We start from the raw sequence: 15,680 nt of genomic DNA on the forward strand, positions 1-15,680 counted from the left end.
ATAAACCCGTCCGTTGCTGTAGTGAGATAGGTTCATGCTTAGGAACAGCCATGCATCACTGTAGTATGTCTGACGCTTTCTGTATAGTAAGCCAGACATCAGGGCTATACAGTCCTCAAGGGCGGGCATAATGTTCGTTTAATGTGCTCGTATCGTGTGCAGACAGAACTGTGTGTATAGGTGCAAACATCATATACACCTATAACTGGCAAATACAATGTGCAGACTCTACTCTGCCGAAATATACATTTGTCATATGTACCTGCCTCGCAAGAATCATGTGGAACTGTAAACATGATGTGCAGCTAAGATGTGGAATACAGTCTGCAGATAGCCCGTGCAGGTGATACGCAGGGATCATAAGCATTTATGATTTCCGTGTGCCTTGTGTAGGTTTCATGGTCAGCTTTCGTGTGCATGTGTCACGCTGATAACAAGAACAGGTGACGACGGTCGAGTAACATGAGGAAGTACTATGCATGCAAAGTGCACGCATGATTTAAAAATAAATAAATTACAGATGATATGTATGAATAATGAGCAGCACTGACTTGCAGTTATATTGTGCATGTATCAGGTGAGGTTGTACCATGCAATTATCATCTAGAGGTATCGTGTACAAGAAACGTGTGCCGCGGCTGTCCAATTACTATGTATAAGTACTATGTGTAGGTGTCGCGTGAAAGTATATTGTGCAGAAATCATGAGCAGCCATCATTTGAAGGTGTCTCTAGCAAGTGTATGAAACGTCATGGGTAGGTCACGGGGAGGTACCATTCTCAGCCATCAATGTTAGCCATATATATGTAGGTACCAAGGGTCAGTATAATTTCAGGCATGCTCTACTGTGTGAACTTATCGTGTGCGCGTGTAACATGCCTGTGTAATGTGCCAGGATAAAGACAGTGTGCAACTGTCCCGTGAATTTAATATGTAGGGAACAGGCAGATATATTGAGCAGGTGGGATGCAGGCGTGATGTGCAGTGGTAGCCCGAGTGCCCCTTCTGTATGCAGTACTCGCCAGCTGTACTCTCCGGCTAGTACCACATCTGCAGAGGCTTTCCCCGTGACTGTCCGTCACTGCCTTGCTCCTGTGCAGTATCCCGCTGACCCCTGTGTGTGCAGCTCCGCCCCTCTGTCACACTGGCAGCGCAGCTCGCCCAGGGTGCCTGCCAGAGGCTGTTGCTCGGGGCTGTCCGCCTCTGGGGGTTGTAGTCCCCTCCCCTGCACGCTGCCATCTGAAGAGGAGGGTCTCCAGCTGCCGTGGACTACCTTTCCCGTCGTCCCCCGCGGCAGCGCCCTGGAGGCCGGGCTGTCACTCAGCGCGCGTCAGGAGGGGTGTCTGCCCCGGGGCTGCTCCGGGTGATATATGCAGTGCGGGCTCGGGGAGGCGGCTGGCCGGCGCTGGCCCTCTGCGGTGCGGGCCATGCGCTGAAGGCGGTGGGCTGGGCACATCGCGGAGATGCGGCAGCGGCGGCGGGCGGCTGTGGCTCTCGGGCTATGCGGGTCCTTCTTCCTCGCCACTGTGTTCAACGTGCTGCTGGTGCCCGGCTCGGAGCGGCGCCGGCGGCCCGAGGACCCTCCCGAGGAGGAGCCCGAGCCGCGGGAGCTGGCCCGGCAGCTGAGGGAGCGGCACCGGGAGGTGCTGCGCTACCGGGCGCCCGCGGGCCGGCGGCAGGTGAAGGCCCTGGAGAGGAGGCTGATGGACCTGGAGCAGCGCGCGGAGCCCGGGCAGGGGCTCGCCCTGGAGCCCCCCGGCCTCGGCTGCGCGGACCTGGGCGGTGCGCCGGGGGCTCAGTACCTGGGCTCGGGCTACACCAAGGCGGTGCACAGGCTGGCGCTGAACCGCAGCCTCTCCGTGGCGCTGAAGAGCGTGGACCTCGGCGGGCACGACATGGAGAGCTGCGTGCGGGAGTACGGGGCGGCCCGGGACTGCTACCGGCTGGCCTCCTACAAGATCCTCAAGGAGATGATGCTGCTGCAGCGGCTGAGGCACCCCAACGTGCTGCAGGTGAGGGGCGCCCCCAGGGCTTGAAGGGCGTGGATGCCCGGGCTGGACGGATGGGTGCACTTACGGAGGAATGGGTCTGGAGGAGGGGAATGGATAGGTTTGATGGGTTTGGAGTAGATGGATTGATGAGTCGATGGTTTGTACCTGGGAGGATGGATGGATGGCTTGGTATTAGGTGGACGGATGGGTATTTGGATGCATGGATTAGACGGGTAGATGGATGATGAATGTGCTTATAGTGGGGTGGGTGGATGGATATGTTGGGTATGTGTATAGATGGTTTGGGGTGGCCGGATGCATATGGAGCTTCGGACGCATCACTAGAAAGTTTGATAGGGCTGGGACAGAGAATCACATTTCAGTTTATGTTATTTATTAAGGGCCCATCGGACCGTTGCTATTAAATGGTAACTTTCAGTGGCGTTCCATTGCACGGGTGAAGACAGGGTGACGGAGGGCACGGATCTTTTGAGACGTCTGGTACATGTAGCACTTCGAATGCTGCTGCACTGTATCCAGGCGCTGCGGTGACAGCTCAGGGCTCGGAGTGCGACGAAGCCACGTTTTATTCACAGGGTTTTTTCAACTCGATATCTGGAATTCTGGACTTGGGACCAGTACGTACACTTCGTCTCTAGAATTATTATTTTTGTGCATACCTTGCAACACAAAGGAGCTGCCTTACTTGCGCGAGACAGTGAATCTTCAGTGTGTAGCATGACTGAATGACCACGGTTCGTGGGAGGTCAATGGCCGCTCAAGGCCTCATTGCTGCAGTCCACAACTTTCTCCTTTTAGTACATATTTCCAAACTTTGTTAAACTGTCGCAGTGGTGCCTGTACCCAAAGCAGCCGGCGGTTCCCCTCGCCTGATGGTGCCTTAGATCCCAGTGGCCGGCACACAGGGCTCTCTCTCGGCCGGCCAGGTGTTGGGCACCGAAGCACGCCTGCTTGTTAGTACCTGGCTGCTGGACGAGTGGTTTCTGCCGGCTGACCGGGCAGAAACCGCTGGGAAGCCCCATGGCAGCCCTCGTCACCACATTTGTAATGGGGCTGCTTCCTGCCCCCCATCTGAGCTTGAACTAAATGCCTCGGAGTAAAAAAATCCATTTTAATATAAACCAGGGGGCGTGGGTTGATGGATGCGATAAAAGAGCTCGTGATAAACCGGGGGATGCAGACGTTCCCGTGGAAGGGTCGCAGCTGGACTGTCCTGAGACCGCACCTTTATGAGCTCTGCTCCTAGCTTGTCATGAGGGTCCGGCTCCAACCTGGCCCTGGGTGTGCAGCTCCAGTCTGACCTCGTAACTGTAACTTCAAGCCGGTCCTTTGGGTGCATTTCCTGCCTGGTCCTGTGAGTGCAGCTCCCGCCTGGTCCTGTGAGTGCAGCTCCCGCCTGGTCCTGTGAGTGCAGCACCCGCCTGGTCCTTTGAGTGCAGCTCCCGCCTGGTCCTTTGAGTGCAGCTCCCGCCAGGTCTATGGAGTGCAGCTACCCTGGTCCTATCAGTGTAGCTCCAGCCTGGTCCTGTGAGTGCAGCTACAGCCTTGTCCTGTGAGTGCAGCTAAAGCCTAGTCCTGTTAGTGCAGCCATCCTTGTCCTGCCAGTGCAGCTCCAGCAGGAGGTGGACACAGGCAGCCTCTTCACAAAGACAAGGCCGATCTGTGTTTCCAGAGAGTAGCGCTCCGCACGGCTTCCTGTCCTGCCCCGGAGCATTAGTAGCTGTTCCTAAATATTCTGAAAAACATAACATGCCTGTCCGACACGGTCTCGTTTATTCTAGCATTTAAAAATGCCTCCTTCCTCTTCACTGTTCACAAAAAAAAAAAAACTGCGCCGTCCACACAGACACATGAACACACGTGCATGTTAGGACAATTACACAAAGCACACTCTTCCCCCCTCACACGCATATATGCCTGGTAAGGCGATCTACGCGCTCTCATACACACAGGGTGGTATCTATGGCTCCCTCCCACGCGCGCGCGCGCACCCCGTAGCGAGGTTTCTTCCTCTGTTCCACAGACACGCATATGCCGGGGTCTCATACACACAGGGTGGACACGCACCTGGTAGCGAGGTTCCCACCCCCGACCCGCTCACACACGTGCCTGTTAGTATGACCACACACGACCAGAGCTTTAAATAGACAGGTACTGTCCAGTAGAGAGTACCTGGACATTTGAAAGGGAGAGTACCTGCACTTCTCAGCACCTCATTTTATGGGGGAGTGGGAGGTACCGGTACTTTTCACTAGTAAGCAGGTACTCTAAACGTTGACTACCTCCACTTATATATTTCCGATTGTAGCACTGCACAAGACTCACACACTCGGTCTCTACCCCTGTCTCGCACTCACGTAAGTGCCACGGGTGGTCTCGCACACACACTCCTAGTAGGGTAGTTGGACACACACACGGGCCGCGAATGGTGGTCACAGGCTAACACTGCAGATTGCCGCTCAGAAAAGCGCGCTCGCGTGGCAGAGCTACTGTACACGGTACTAATAAAAGGTGTCAGGAGCCCTCGGGTGCTAAGTGCTTTATGGGGGCTTTGGATAAACAGGCCCCGCGGGAGGTAAACGCGTTTACAGCCCTCCATGGCACACTTTCCACACAACACCAGCACTCAGATGAACTGTTGATGCTCCCACACTTTACCCACATGCACACCAGGGCTGCGACGACCAGTTGGAGCTCGGAGGTGTTTCATCGTCGTCTCCCAAACATTGATTTAACATAAACTCTCCAAAATAATGTCCCTCTGAGTGGATTATGTTTCCGATTCAATTGGGCTATCTTACTAAAAACGGACCATGTTTGAAACTGTACTTCTTCCTTTTGAAGGGGGCACTTTCTTGCACCCCCCGCCTCCCCCGGATACCGAGGAACACCAGAATCTCCTTTATTCGGTGACTTTTGCTGAGTTTCTAGTGCTGAAGAGCCCCACGCGACCCCCTCATGTACCACCACTCTAAGCAGCGGGTAGACCCAATTGTGTCGGTGTTCAAACTGCACGTGGATGCACCAGCCCACCGGAGGCACTGACGGCACACGGAGTGGGTAGGGTCCGGAGTTATTAAACATCCACCTTAAAAGGCTTCCGTTAATTTCTGCGTCGTGTCTCTCCTCGAAACACTTGGACGTGGTTACCGCAGGACGCGCAACTGAGGCAACTGTCCCCGAGTGTGAGGTGGTTATACAGCGGTGTGACGCTGCTTCCCGCCCTGTACGCGGTGAGGCACGACCACCGATGCCCCTACGGTGGGGTACAGCCATGAGGCCATGCTCTCGGGCTTGTACACGGGGTGTCCAGCCACAGAGGCCCTGCTCCCAGCGCGTACAAGGGAGTGTACCGACCACTGAGGTTCCTGCTCCCGGGTTGTACACGGCGGGTCCGTGGTCCTAATACCAAGCAAACACCTTTTGCATGGCCACTGAGGCCCCTGTTCCCGGTATGCACTCGGTTATAGCCGCGAGGCCCTGTACTCGGACGTATACAAGGCGGAGCCCGGCCTCTGAGGCCCGTGCTCCCGGTGTGTACAAGGGCGTGCACCGCTACCGTGTACCCTAAGCCGGAAAATTCGAATAACTAACGACTGGGCTCAAAGGTAGCAGAAAAGAAACGTGCATCTGGTTGGTCTCACGCGCGGACCAAAAATCTGTCCTTCTGCGGAGTAATGCCCCTTATTTGGATTATGTTTTACCAGTCTGGATCGGCTCAGTTGAAAATACATTTCAAAGTATTTAATTCAGAATTGATACACACATCCTGCTCCCTCTGCCGTGCACTTCTTTACGGTTGGCACACACATTCATTGCTCAACACGGTTTCAGCAAACAGGGGTACCCCAGCTCTCCCCCGCCCAATCCCTGGACTTGTCCGCAGGCCGATCCTCCCCTAGGTGCAGATAAAAGACCAGCGTGAACTCGAGCCTTAAGCCGAGCTCCCTCGGGGGCCATTTGCATTAGGTTTCGGAGTTAAGAGGCCTTTATAGGATTTCTAGCGGTTTTTAAATTGCCGGCGCCTGCTTTAAAGCTTGCAGTTTACGTAAAGCGCCTGGGTCGTCGGTGCTGCGCGCCTGTGCATGAGAAAGAGCACACGCCTCTCAACGTTACTCATCCACCCGTGAACATTAGCGTGTGGACGAGCACGCCAAGGTTAACACACAGTCATGTGTCGTCTTAATGATGCGCGCCCCTGGAGTGACGGAGCGCGCAACGGCGCAGTCACGACACTCACAAGTTAATGATGCTCGTGTGATGTGACTGAGCCTGTCTACCGCTCCCGCACCTCTTAATGGTGGGCGCCCCAGCTGTGACTGGCCACGTCAAGTAGCACACACCAACATACAACTCGTAATGATGCGCGCCTGTCAGATGTGGTTGGTCTCACGCACCTTTGTTGTGATCGGCTAAGGCGCACACAGTGCAGCGCTTAATGAAGCACGCCTTTTGCGTGAATGATCATCCTAAAACGCACACATTAACACACATCTCTTAATGATGCGCGCTTGGGGTGTGACTCACTCCTGTACAGCGCACACACATCCTGTGTGAGATACACTACACCTGTTTTGAGTGGCCGTCTTAAAGTGTAACGTGTTATTTAGAAATGTTTTGCATCCTGTGGGCTTGAGCTAGTATGGAATGGGTAAAACATTCCAATTATTTCCATACCAGGGCCCTTAAGATACTTCTTGGAAATCCTTAAAATGACAGGCCTGTGATATAACTGAGCGCTCTAAAGCACACAGACAACATACACATAAAATAATTCTGCGGTGTGACTGGGCAAGCCACGGCATACACACGCCATCACCTCTTAAGCACGCTCGTCTGTTGTGTGACTGAACACCAATCATGGAGACACATGTACAAGGCGCGTCATGGTTGAAATATGCCCTTCAGGTATTTATTTCACGTATCATATAGCGCTACTGCTCAAGAACATATCAGTGTGCTTTGCTCAATAAACAGCTACCACGTGTGAATAGAGCCATGACTCCCCGCGGAGTTGAATGTGCCTTCTGCATATCCGCCTGTTTTGTCATTTTACAAAGAACAGTAATTAGAGGCAGATGAACGTTGCCCGATGCCCTCGTCTGGTCGCGCAATATTAGGATACCTGCGGGGCCCACATGGTTTCCATGCGCAGATTGTTCATACGCTCCCAACGCCACGCTACCGCGATGGCGTGGCTAAGTGAAGGTGTGCGCAGGCGTTCATTGGGACACATAGGTGGGATGTTAGGGCGTCAAGTGACTCGCTGTGCTCGGTAACACCGCATCGAAGCGCTTGTAAACGCAAAACTTTTAAGAAGATAAGGGGATTCTCCGTGGTGCGGGGGGGGGGGGGGGGGTGTCATAGTTAAGTGACCGCCTGCTCTACACAGAAACACACACGCCATGAATGGAGAACTAGCGCCCTGGCGGTGCCCATAATGTGCTTGTTTTAATAGAAAACTTACAAAAAATAACGGCTTTATGCATTTTATTGTTATTACAAACTGAAATAAATGTACACGGGTGTTGTGCTGACTGGACCTTCCGGAACCAGAACCCCCCTGTCTTGCTGTCATGATTTATTATGGTGCGAGGTGTGTGCCCTCTCCAAACACAAGGCTGTCCATTTCTTTATTGTGGCTAGGGAGTGTGGCACGGAGTCCTTGGGGCAGGAAAGAGGGCCCCTGCTGTAAGTCGTGACTGGTCCTGTTTGCTTAACTTCCCAATAAGGGTACAGTTTCCTGTACCCCCATCCTCAACACGCCCTACTTTTGACCAGTTTACCCCGCACTGAGTGAGATAACAAGCTCCTCTTCCCATCGGCGCGGGCTTTGGTTTGTAGGCGACCTTCAAACCGCTAGATCCGAGTGAAGATACACGAAAGGCAGTGTCTCTTAGCTGCTCGCCCTTCTCCAAATGCCCCCTTCCGCAGAAGGAGACGCGGCTGTGTCAGATAAGGGCCACGTGCGCACAGACAACAAAAGAGTTGATGAAATGCGAATAAGGGCTTAGAAACAACTCCTCTCTCTTCTCACTGCGCCTCGTTGCAAATATGCCGTCCCCATACCCCGATATACCATCTTCTGATGAAGCAGAGATGCAGCTGTGTAAGGTTACAGAGACTTGCACAAAGACTGCAGAGAATTGCTGAAATGCGGAGCATGGATGAGAAGTAATTACAAGCCCTACTTGCTGCGACTCGTTGCAGATGTGCCTTCCGCATACCCTGTGCCCTCTCCCCAGGAAGCAGAGATGCAGCTGTGTACAGTTACAGGGACTTGTGCAAAGACTGCAGCGAATTGTTGAAATACGGAGCACGACTTAGAAGTACATCTTAGACGGCTGAGAAGCAATTAACAGCCCTTCCCGCTGCACCTCCTTGCAGATATTCCTTCCGCACACCTCCATATACCCCCTGCACATGAATCAGAGATACCACTGCTTAGGGTCTGAGAGACATGCGCAAACACTGTAGAGCTGATGATAGGCGGAGCACGGTTGATAGGCAGCCGCTACCCCTCTTCCAACGCTCCAGAGAACAGACGTACTGTCACCCTACGGCTGCACTGGAGGCGAAGAGCCCGGTCTGAAGGAGGGGTCTTTTGTAATCTGCAGACAGCGCTCGGGTTTCAGGCATTCCTCCCATTGTGGCGGGCAGGTGCAAGTCTATTAACTTGGAAATGCATGGGGTGGGAGGGCTTCATTAAAGCTGGTTTAATAATGAAGGGTATTTGGAGAGGAGGGTTCGGGTCACTGATTTATTGTGAGACAGGATTTGGCAGCCTTCGCTAATTGCTCTGTTTTTGGTGCCCTCCACTAGAGCCGGGACCTGGAGCTCCCGTCGCTGTACTCACCATCCGGGGCCCAGTCCGTGTGAGAGTGCCCTCACTTGTGCCTAAGTGGACACTCGCACTCAGTGCGTGAACGCTTGCGCGTAAACACACGCACAATCTACACACAACGCGCACACACAAACGGGTTAACACATCAGGCACTCACACACAACACACCCGTTACGCGTAAAACACACAAGACAGAAACACACACAAAGTAAACGTATTCCACACGCTTAAACAGACAAACTAAACACACCACATTCAAATCACATAAAACAAATTACACAGCACACGCTGCACACAGTACACACTAAGTAGATAAACGATAAAGGACTTCACATCAAACGCTTGTAATTGGCACCCAGTGCACGGTTTTAGGCAAAGACCTATTTAATCTAGATAAACGCTTTGCTCGTCTCACACTCGTTGGCCAGCGGTCACTCTTACACCCAGAATAACTAATACGTGCCCGTTATTTTAATTTTGAGGGAGAGCACGTTTCAGGCAATGCTGAGCGCCCCCCTCCGGGAGTTACAGCTAACACCGAGTGCGGGGCTTCACGTGGCATCCCCGGCTCTTCTCACGTCCTCGGTCCCTCAGAAGTGCCAACAAAATGGCGCAGGGGAAGGACCCCGGCGCGGTGTTTCACCCAATGAGAAGCGGGCCTTGTGAACCCAAGCTTCCGCACGTAAAACTGGGGCGCCTACGTGACCCCGAGGCGTGTTTCTGGTCACGTGTCACCTGTCGCAGGGAGCCTGAGAGTTGAGCCAAGATGGCGGCGCGGGGGAGCGGGCGTTGGTGGGTGTTGGGGCATCCCTTTCCACAGATGACCGCTGCCCCTGACATGACCTAGAGTGGACATTGCTAAATTGACCACAGAGAAAATGGCCGCAGGAAGCTTTGCACCGGTGCAAAAATAAAATGCTAAGTGCACTATTTCTGCTATGTGTGCAGTGGGAAATTGAATGAACCTTTTAACGAGGCAAACGTACAACAGTTGGTTATTTCGCCTATTTTTCAAAGAACGAGAATGGCACTAAACTTAAAAATAGTTTTGTTCTATGATTATAAATTGAGTTGCAAAAAGAGTTAAAAATCAGCTTGATACGTGTTTTTGAAATGTGCTTGGACTACGGTTATTTTGTTACAGTTTTCATGCCACAGGTAAAATGATTTATAAGCAGAAACGCATGTTACGTATGTTTAGCGACGTTCCAAAAATGTATGTTCTCGAAATTGGCACCGCACAATAATCTTATGTTACAGAAGCAGCAAACCTCCCTTCCCTGCATTGGCACGAAGGCAAAGCTTCTGAAAAACATTTGGGTGTCGTGCCACGCACCTGCTGCCCGTATAGAAGTCGTGCAAAAGGCTGGAGGGGCAAGATAGTATCCCTGCAAATGTAAATCACATGGTAACTACCAAAACTAAGGGTGTGAGATTGCAGAATGTCGACAGTATTAACAGACACCTTTTTAAATTAAAATACAATGTATATATTTTCACTCGACTCTGTCCCAGGATGGCGACCGGTGTCTCGTGCTCTTCTTGCTACTTTTAGCTTAAAATATCCGTTTCGGAGCCCCTGCCCGAAAACAAACAAACATCGCTTGTGCAGTGACACTGGCATGTGTCAGTGAGAAGTGCTGCGATGCCAACCTAACACAAGATTGCGCGATATACAATGTCAAATAATAACTAAGGCAAATACATTGATATGTTTTTGACTTTTTTCCTGGGTTAAGTGGTTTGTGGTGTTTTCTATATCCAAAGAAGAGTCCTTTGCTACCCGAAAGACCTTGAACAAATATGTTATCTGTTTCTTTCCACGGTTTACATTTTAAGTTACTTTACGTGGGCTAAAAAAACAAACCAGCTTCCACATAATGAGGCTGCAAGGTCCACCACACTGGCGCTTGCATAGTTGTCAGTAAAGAATTCTGCTTTAAGACAGTGCAGAAGGGCTCAGAATTTAAACTAATCACACCGTCTGAATGCAGGAAATACATTTTGGCGTATGAATTAGGTAATCTTTCGTCGAAATAAAGACAAGGTTTATGAAACGGTGGCAAAACATGGCACTGGCATCGGGCAGGGCCTGCTGTCCTTGAAAGCTGCGCCAGTTTATGCCTGTCCCTCGCAGTGGGACCCATCTCTCTGGAGCCCCAGGGGAGCCTGGAGAGTGACAGGCTCCTGCTCTACTGAAATGCAAGTATCACAATGGGTTTGTACAAGTGACAACAGTGGAAATGGAGCAGGCTTTGTCGACATTTCTGTGCCTCTGAAAGGGACATTTGGAACCTCGACGGGCGGCCCACGGCCACCCCTGGGGTGTGATAATGAGGGAAGACTCATTAGGGGCCGTGGGGAACAGACACGCCACGGATGCATAAGGCGGCTCTGCGGGCACTGCAGCTCCAGTGCGGGGACGGGAAGAAACGACTCTGCCCCCACAGCTCCCGTTCGTGGGGGTGGGAGAATTAGTGCTTTTCAGGGATGAGGGAGAGGAGGTGGGGCAGTTAGTGCAGTGGCGGGGGGGGGGGGGGGGGAGGAGAGGGGGGGGTGAAGGGTGGTACGTAGCTGGGGACAGGGGTGGCGGCCTGTGCGGGGATAGAATGCTGTCTGGGGAATAAGAGTGTATATGTGTGAGGGGGTTATTGTGCGGGGTATGCGCACTGCAGGGTGGGGCAGATGGAGGAGGGCAGCCTATGCCGGGCTGACGGAGGGTGGCGGAAGTGGTCTGCGAAGGGTGGAGGTAAAGGTGGGAGGAAGTCGTGCAGCACCCTGTTGACAGTGGCTACATGCAAGAAACAGAGACGCCTTGTGTAGAACGGGAATGAACATGCCACCACCACGATGTGCCACTTTCGGACCCACCGGAGGAACTCTCATTAAGGCACCCAGGTTTCACGGTTGACAGCGTGCGGGAGAGGCCTCTGCCGCCGGCAGCAATACCTAATATGTGAACGAATTGCAGGGCACTTCCTGCCTGGGCTATGCCTTGCAATCATTTACCTGCGCAAACGTGTTTTCACAGCCTTCAAACGAGCGGCCGTAAACACCCTCAATGACAATGTTTAACAGGGGATGACCCCCGCCCCACCGAACCCTCCTTCACCGGAGCACTGGGCGAACAGAGGGAGCTGAGAGCAACCCCCTCTACCCAGCTCGTTACTCTCAGCAGCACGCCCCGGCCTCACTGTTAGCAAACCAGCCGCTTGGGCCACTCTGGGCCCACGCCCTGCTTTATGTGCCCATAGATTTCTGTGCCCACAATAGCCCACTATAGGCCTTCTGGTCCCAAACCAGTAAGTTGGACTTCCTTTTCCCATACCACTGCACTCTGGATTCACTATACCCATAGTAGCCGACTCTTGTCTCTCTGTACCCACAATACCCCTTTGTGGGCACTCTGTACTCTCTCCAGTTATTCCGGCTGTGTGCGCCCACCGCAATCCGTTTCAAGGACTTTGAACTCACAGCAGCCATTACAGACCGTGTGCACACAAGGAAGCCATACACGGCTCTCTATATCCTCAGCAGCCCATCACAGGCTGTCTATACACACAGCAGCCCATCCAGGGCTGTCGGTAACTATAGCAGCCCATCCAAAGTTTGTACCCTTAGCAGCCCACACAAAGCCATCTCTACCCACTGCAAGCTTTGCGCATCGAGAGCGGGTCTCTACCAGCAAATTTCCTCACTCACGGACGGTGCCCGCGGCGCCCAGTCTCCCAGACATTGTCAATGATCCTTTTTATTTAACCCTACATTTAACCCCCGTATTTAAACTATTAAACCAAACGAGGTCCTTTCCCGGGCAGTGTGCGCCTCTAATTAACATGGGAAATGGAGGTTACTTATGTGGACGTGTGTGTGTGAGGGGGGAGGGATGTTTGTGCTCCCGCGCTTTGCAGAGCTCGGAGGGGGCGAACAGAGGACTCTACCCTACCTCAGCAGCCCTCGGAGCCAATCAAACAACATATTTATATTAATTTCGTCAATCCACGAGGAACCACAGCGCATGTTTCATGGTATAGTTTACTTGTTGAGTGAAGCGATGAAAGCCTCAAGGAAGTCCCCAAAATGTAACGTTTTGTTCGGTCAAAGCCCACAACGCGTTGTTGTAAATACGTCTGTCTGGGTTCCTTTTTATTTAGTTTTCTAAAAGCCGCTTTTCCCGAGGCCGCTGAAGGCCGGGGATCTGTTGTTTGCCAATACTTCCCTGCTGATGACAGCTTAATAAGGTCTATTATTGTGTGTTTTTGTTCAGGAGGCTTGTCAGCTTTTGTGTGCGGTCTGACCCCGGCCCCGTCCCCTTTCTGTGCCTGAAAGGGGGCAGATGTGTCTCTGTAATTTGTAGTAATGGGGGGATCTGTGGGGCCGGCGGTGCGACGTGGGCGCTGAGAAGACGCACAGAACAACTTAACTCGCTTCACATTGATTGATACCGAGAACATGAAAGCAGGGTGCGGGGTCTGGAGCCTGCGTCTGCCTTTGAACAGATTTTCAACCGCACCATTGGACGTCACTGCGACGCGGGCACAGCGCTTCGAGGCGAAACCCGCCTGCCTTCCAGGCTCTGCACACCGGCGAGTCAGGAGAACATAGGCCAGTAATGTAATCCGCCCTCTCAGGAGCTAGGTCCGCATTATAGAAATACCCAAACAATTAAAAACAAATGTGCCCGCGCACGTTTACGTCCTGTTGTAGCACAAAAGGGAATGTTTTCAAAATCTATATTTCGCATCGGTGACACTAAACAATTTAACAATTTTGCATGCAATCATTCTGGTAAATTCTAATTTTGATTTAATTCGACGTAATGCAGGGGGTCCTTGGTCCGAGTTCCTTCTCTCCCGCTAATTAGTCTGCAAGCATGACAATACCTTTAAATAGTGTTTTATTCAACATTCCCTCCATGAAAGAGCCTTTGTTAGTGGAACATCGCAGAAAGCAGCTGCAAAACCCCCGATACTACAGAAAAGTGCTCAACAACGCAAAACGTCTTCGCTAACATTTAAGTATTTGATAAACTATTATTTAAACTGTTTCTATTGTCACTACAAAAAAAAATACGTCTGTTTTTTAACCTACTGATTTTAATAGATATTTCCCACCTCGATAAAAGAAAGCTACTTTTCAAGTGAACTGTGCCTGAAATATCCAGTATAAAAGTGCTGATTTGTGGCGTGTATTATGGTCGAAGAAAGCTGTATGGAGGTTCTGGCTTCATTCACAGTAATGTGACCTCACGCAATCCCCCCTTGATAAACATTATTGTTCCATAACACCGAATGTTGCACGTGCTCGCTCTAAATATACTGCGTGTTTACAATGCTCAATAATCCATCTGTGTTAAAGAACAGATGGCAGGGCTTCACCTTTTCAGACGAAGTTTTATAGAATGCGATTTTACACTTTTGAATTCATCATGCTAAGTCAACGCACTGTTTTGAGCTGCTTACTTCCTTCTTTTTGTTTTCATTGTCATCGTAACATGTTTATAAAATAAAATACTTCGTGTACTCCGCTTGAGTATTCGTTGTGCAGTGCAGCTGGGGCCATGACAGTAAATACTGGCCATAGAGAAGCGGTGTTCATAGACGGTGCTTTAGACTGTAAATACGTTTACAACACAGCCCAGAGTTTTGATTTAGCTGGTTACAATCAGTGGCGTAACGAAACTGAACCCCCACCTAAAAGCACCTGTAGGAGGAAAACACGTGCCCCTCTCCCCTCCCCCGCCGCCGGACCCAGCCAGGGGCCTCACGTCCGTGCATAGTATACTGTGGTGAAGGGGCCTCCCGTGACTGCGGGGACCTTTGTTACCCCACAGTCATATGGCGCTCGCTATCACTGATTTTTGCAATTTTTGGCACTCTAAAAAAAGAGTGTAATTGGGGACTAACGTATATGCTAATGTATATCAGCCTGAGAAGGGTGAACGACGAAGTGGACGCTGCAGGGCTGGGGTGTATTAGTTAATCTATTGACAAATATTATTTTACTATTGCAGGAACCGTCCAAGGAAAACATTTTATATGGAATACTGTGTATAGTGCTGAACATCTTTTAATGCAGTATTGTTTATATATAGCTCCTTTTATACCCCGGCTGGGGGGTCCGTGCGCTTTACATCAAGAATCAGGAAGGCGCACATTTATATAACAGACGCATACATCGAGCCGCTCTGGGTGCGAGAGCAGAAAGTAACTCCTTTGTAAACTGAGGGAGGGAGGTGCGTCCTCAGCGTACCGCGCGCGCACCTAGGAGCCCAGTCACGGGCCTCCTTCTCCGTGCTTTGTTCGTGAATCGCCGCCCCGCGTCACCGCTGCCCTCGGGACGCACACCCTGCGCCTGCACCGCAAACGGTAGCACTCTTACAGTCAGCGTGGCGACGTGTCCCCGCCCGGGGGCACCGGAGCCGGTGACCGGCCCTCTCTGCCAGTTCAGGCGCGGACAAGCTCCAGTGACGTTTTAATAGCCCCCGACTGGTGCGTGTCCAACCCTTGATAGCAAATGGACATATTTTGCTGTTTTCTGCCTTAAAAAAGAATGTTTATTCTGGAATGCGCACACGTTTCCCATTGACGTTCTGGGCCCAAAGAGTTTTTTTTCATTTTACCCTAGGCAATGAGGTGTGTTTTCCAAATATTAAGTGTTATGTCCATGAATATGACTTTTATTCACGTTTGGCTGGGCAGAAATATTGAAAACACACCAACTGAGTCTGCATGATGGTCCAGGGAGCCCTAGTTCGAAGGTTGTCAAGGAAGCCTGAGCCTCCCTTCTGAGGTGGGGAATTAGTTGCTTACAAACTGGGTAAA

The 15,680-nt window shown here is 51.6% G+C and overlaps 1 protein-coding gene across 1 annotated transcript in view; it reads left to right on the forward strand.

Annotated features, from left to right (window-relative positions):
• Positions 1-1,355: 1,355 nt before the first annotated feature.
• PKDCC (protein kinase domain containing, cytoplasmic) overlaps positions 1,356-15,680 on the forward strand; it is a 78,167-nt gene continuing 63,842 nt past the window's right edge. The window contains exon 1 of the mRNA XM_069233972.1: positions 1,356-2,012. Coding sequence (XP_069090073.1) covers positions 1,464-2,012 — 549 coding nt within the window. The 5' untranslated portion in view covers positions 1,356-1,463. The remainder of the gene's footprint in view (positions 2,013-15,680) is intronic.

This window comes from Pleurodeles waltl, chromosome 5 (assembly GCF_031143425.1).
Source record: "Pleurodeles waltl isolate 20211129_DDA chromosome 5, aPleWal1.hap1.20221129, whole genome shotgun sequence".
Taxonomy (NCBI): domain Eukaryota; kingdom Metazoa; phylum Chordata; class Amphibia; order Caudata; family Salamandridae; genus Pleurodeles; species Pleurodeles waltl.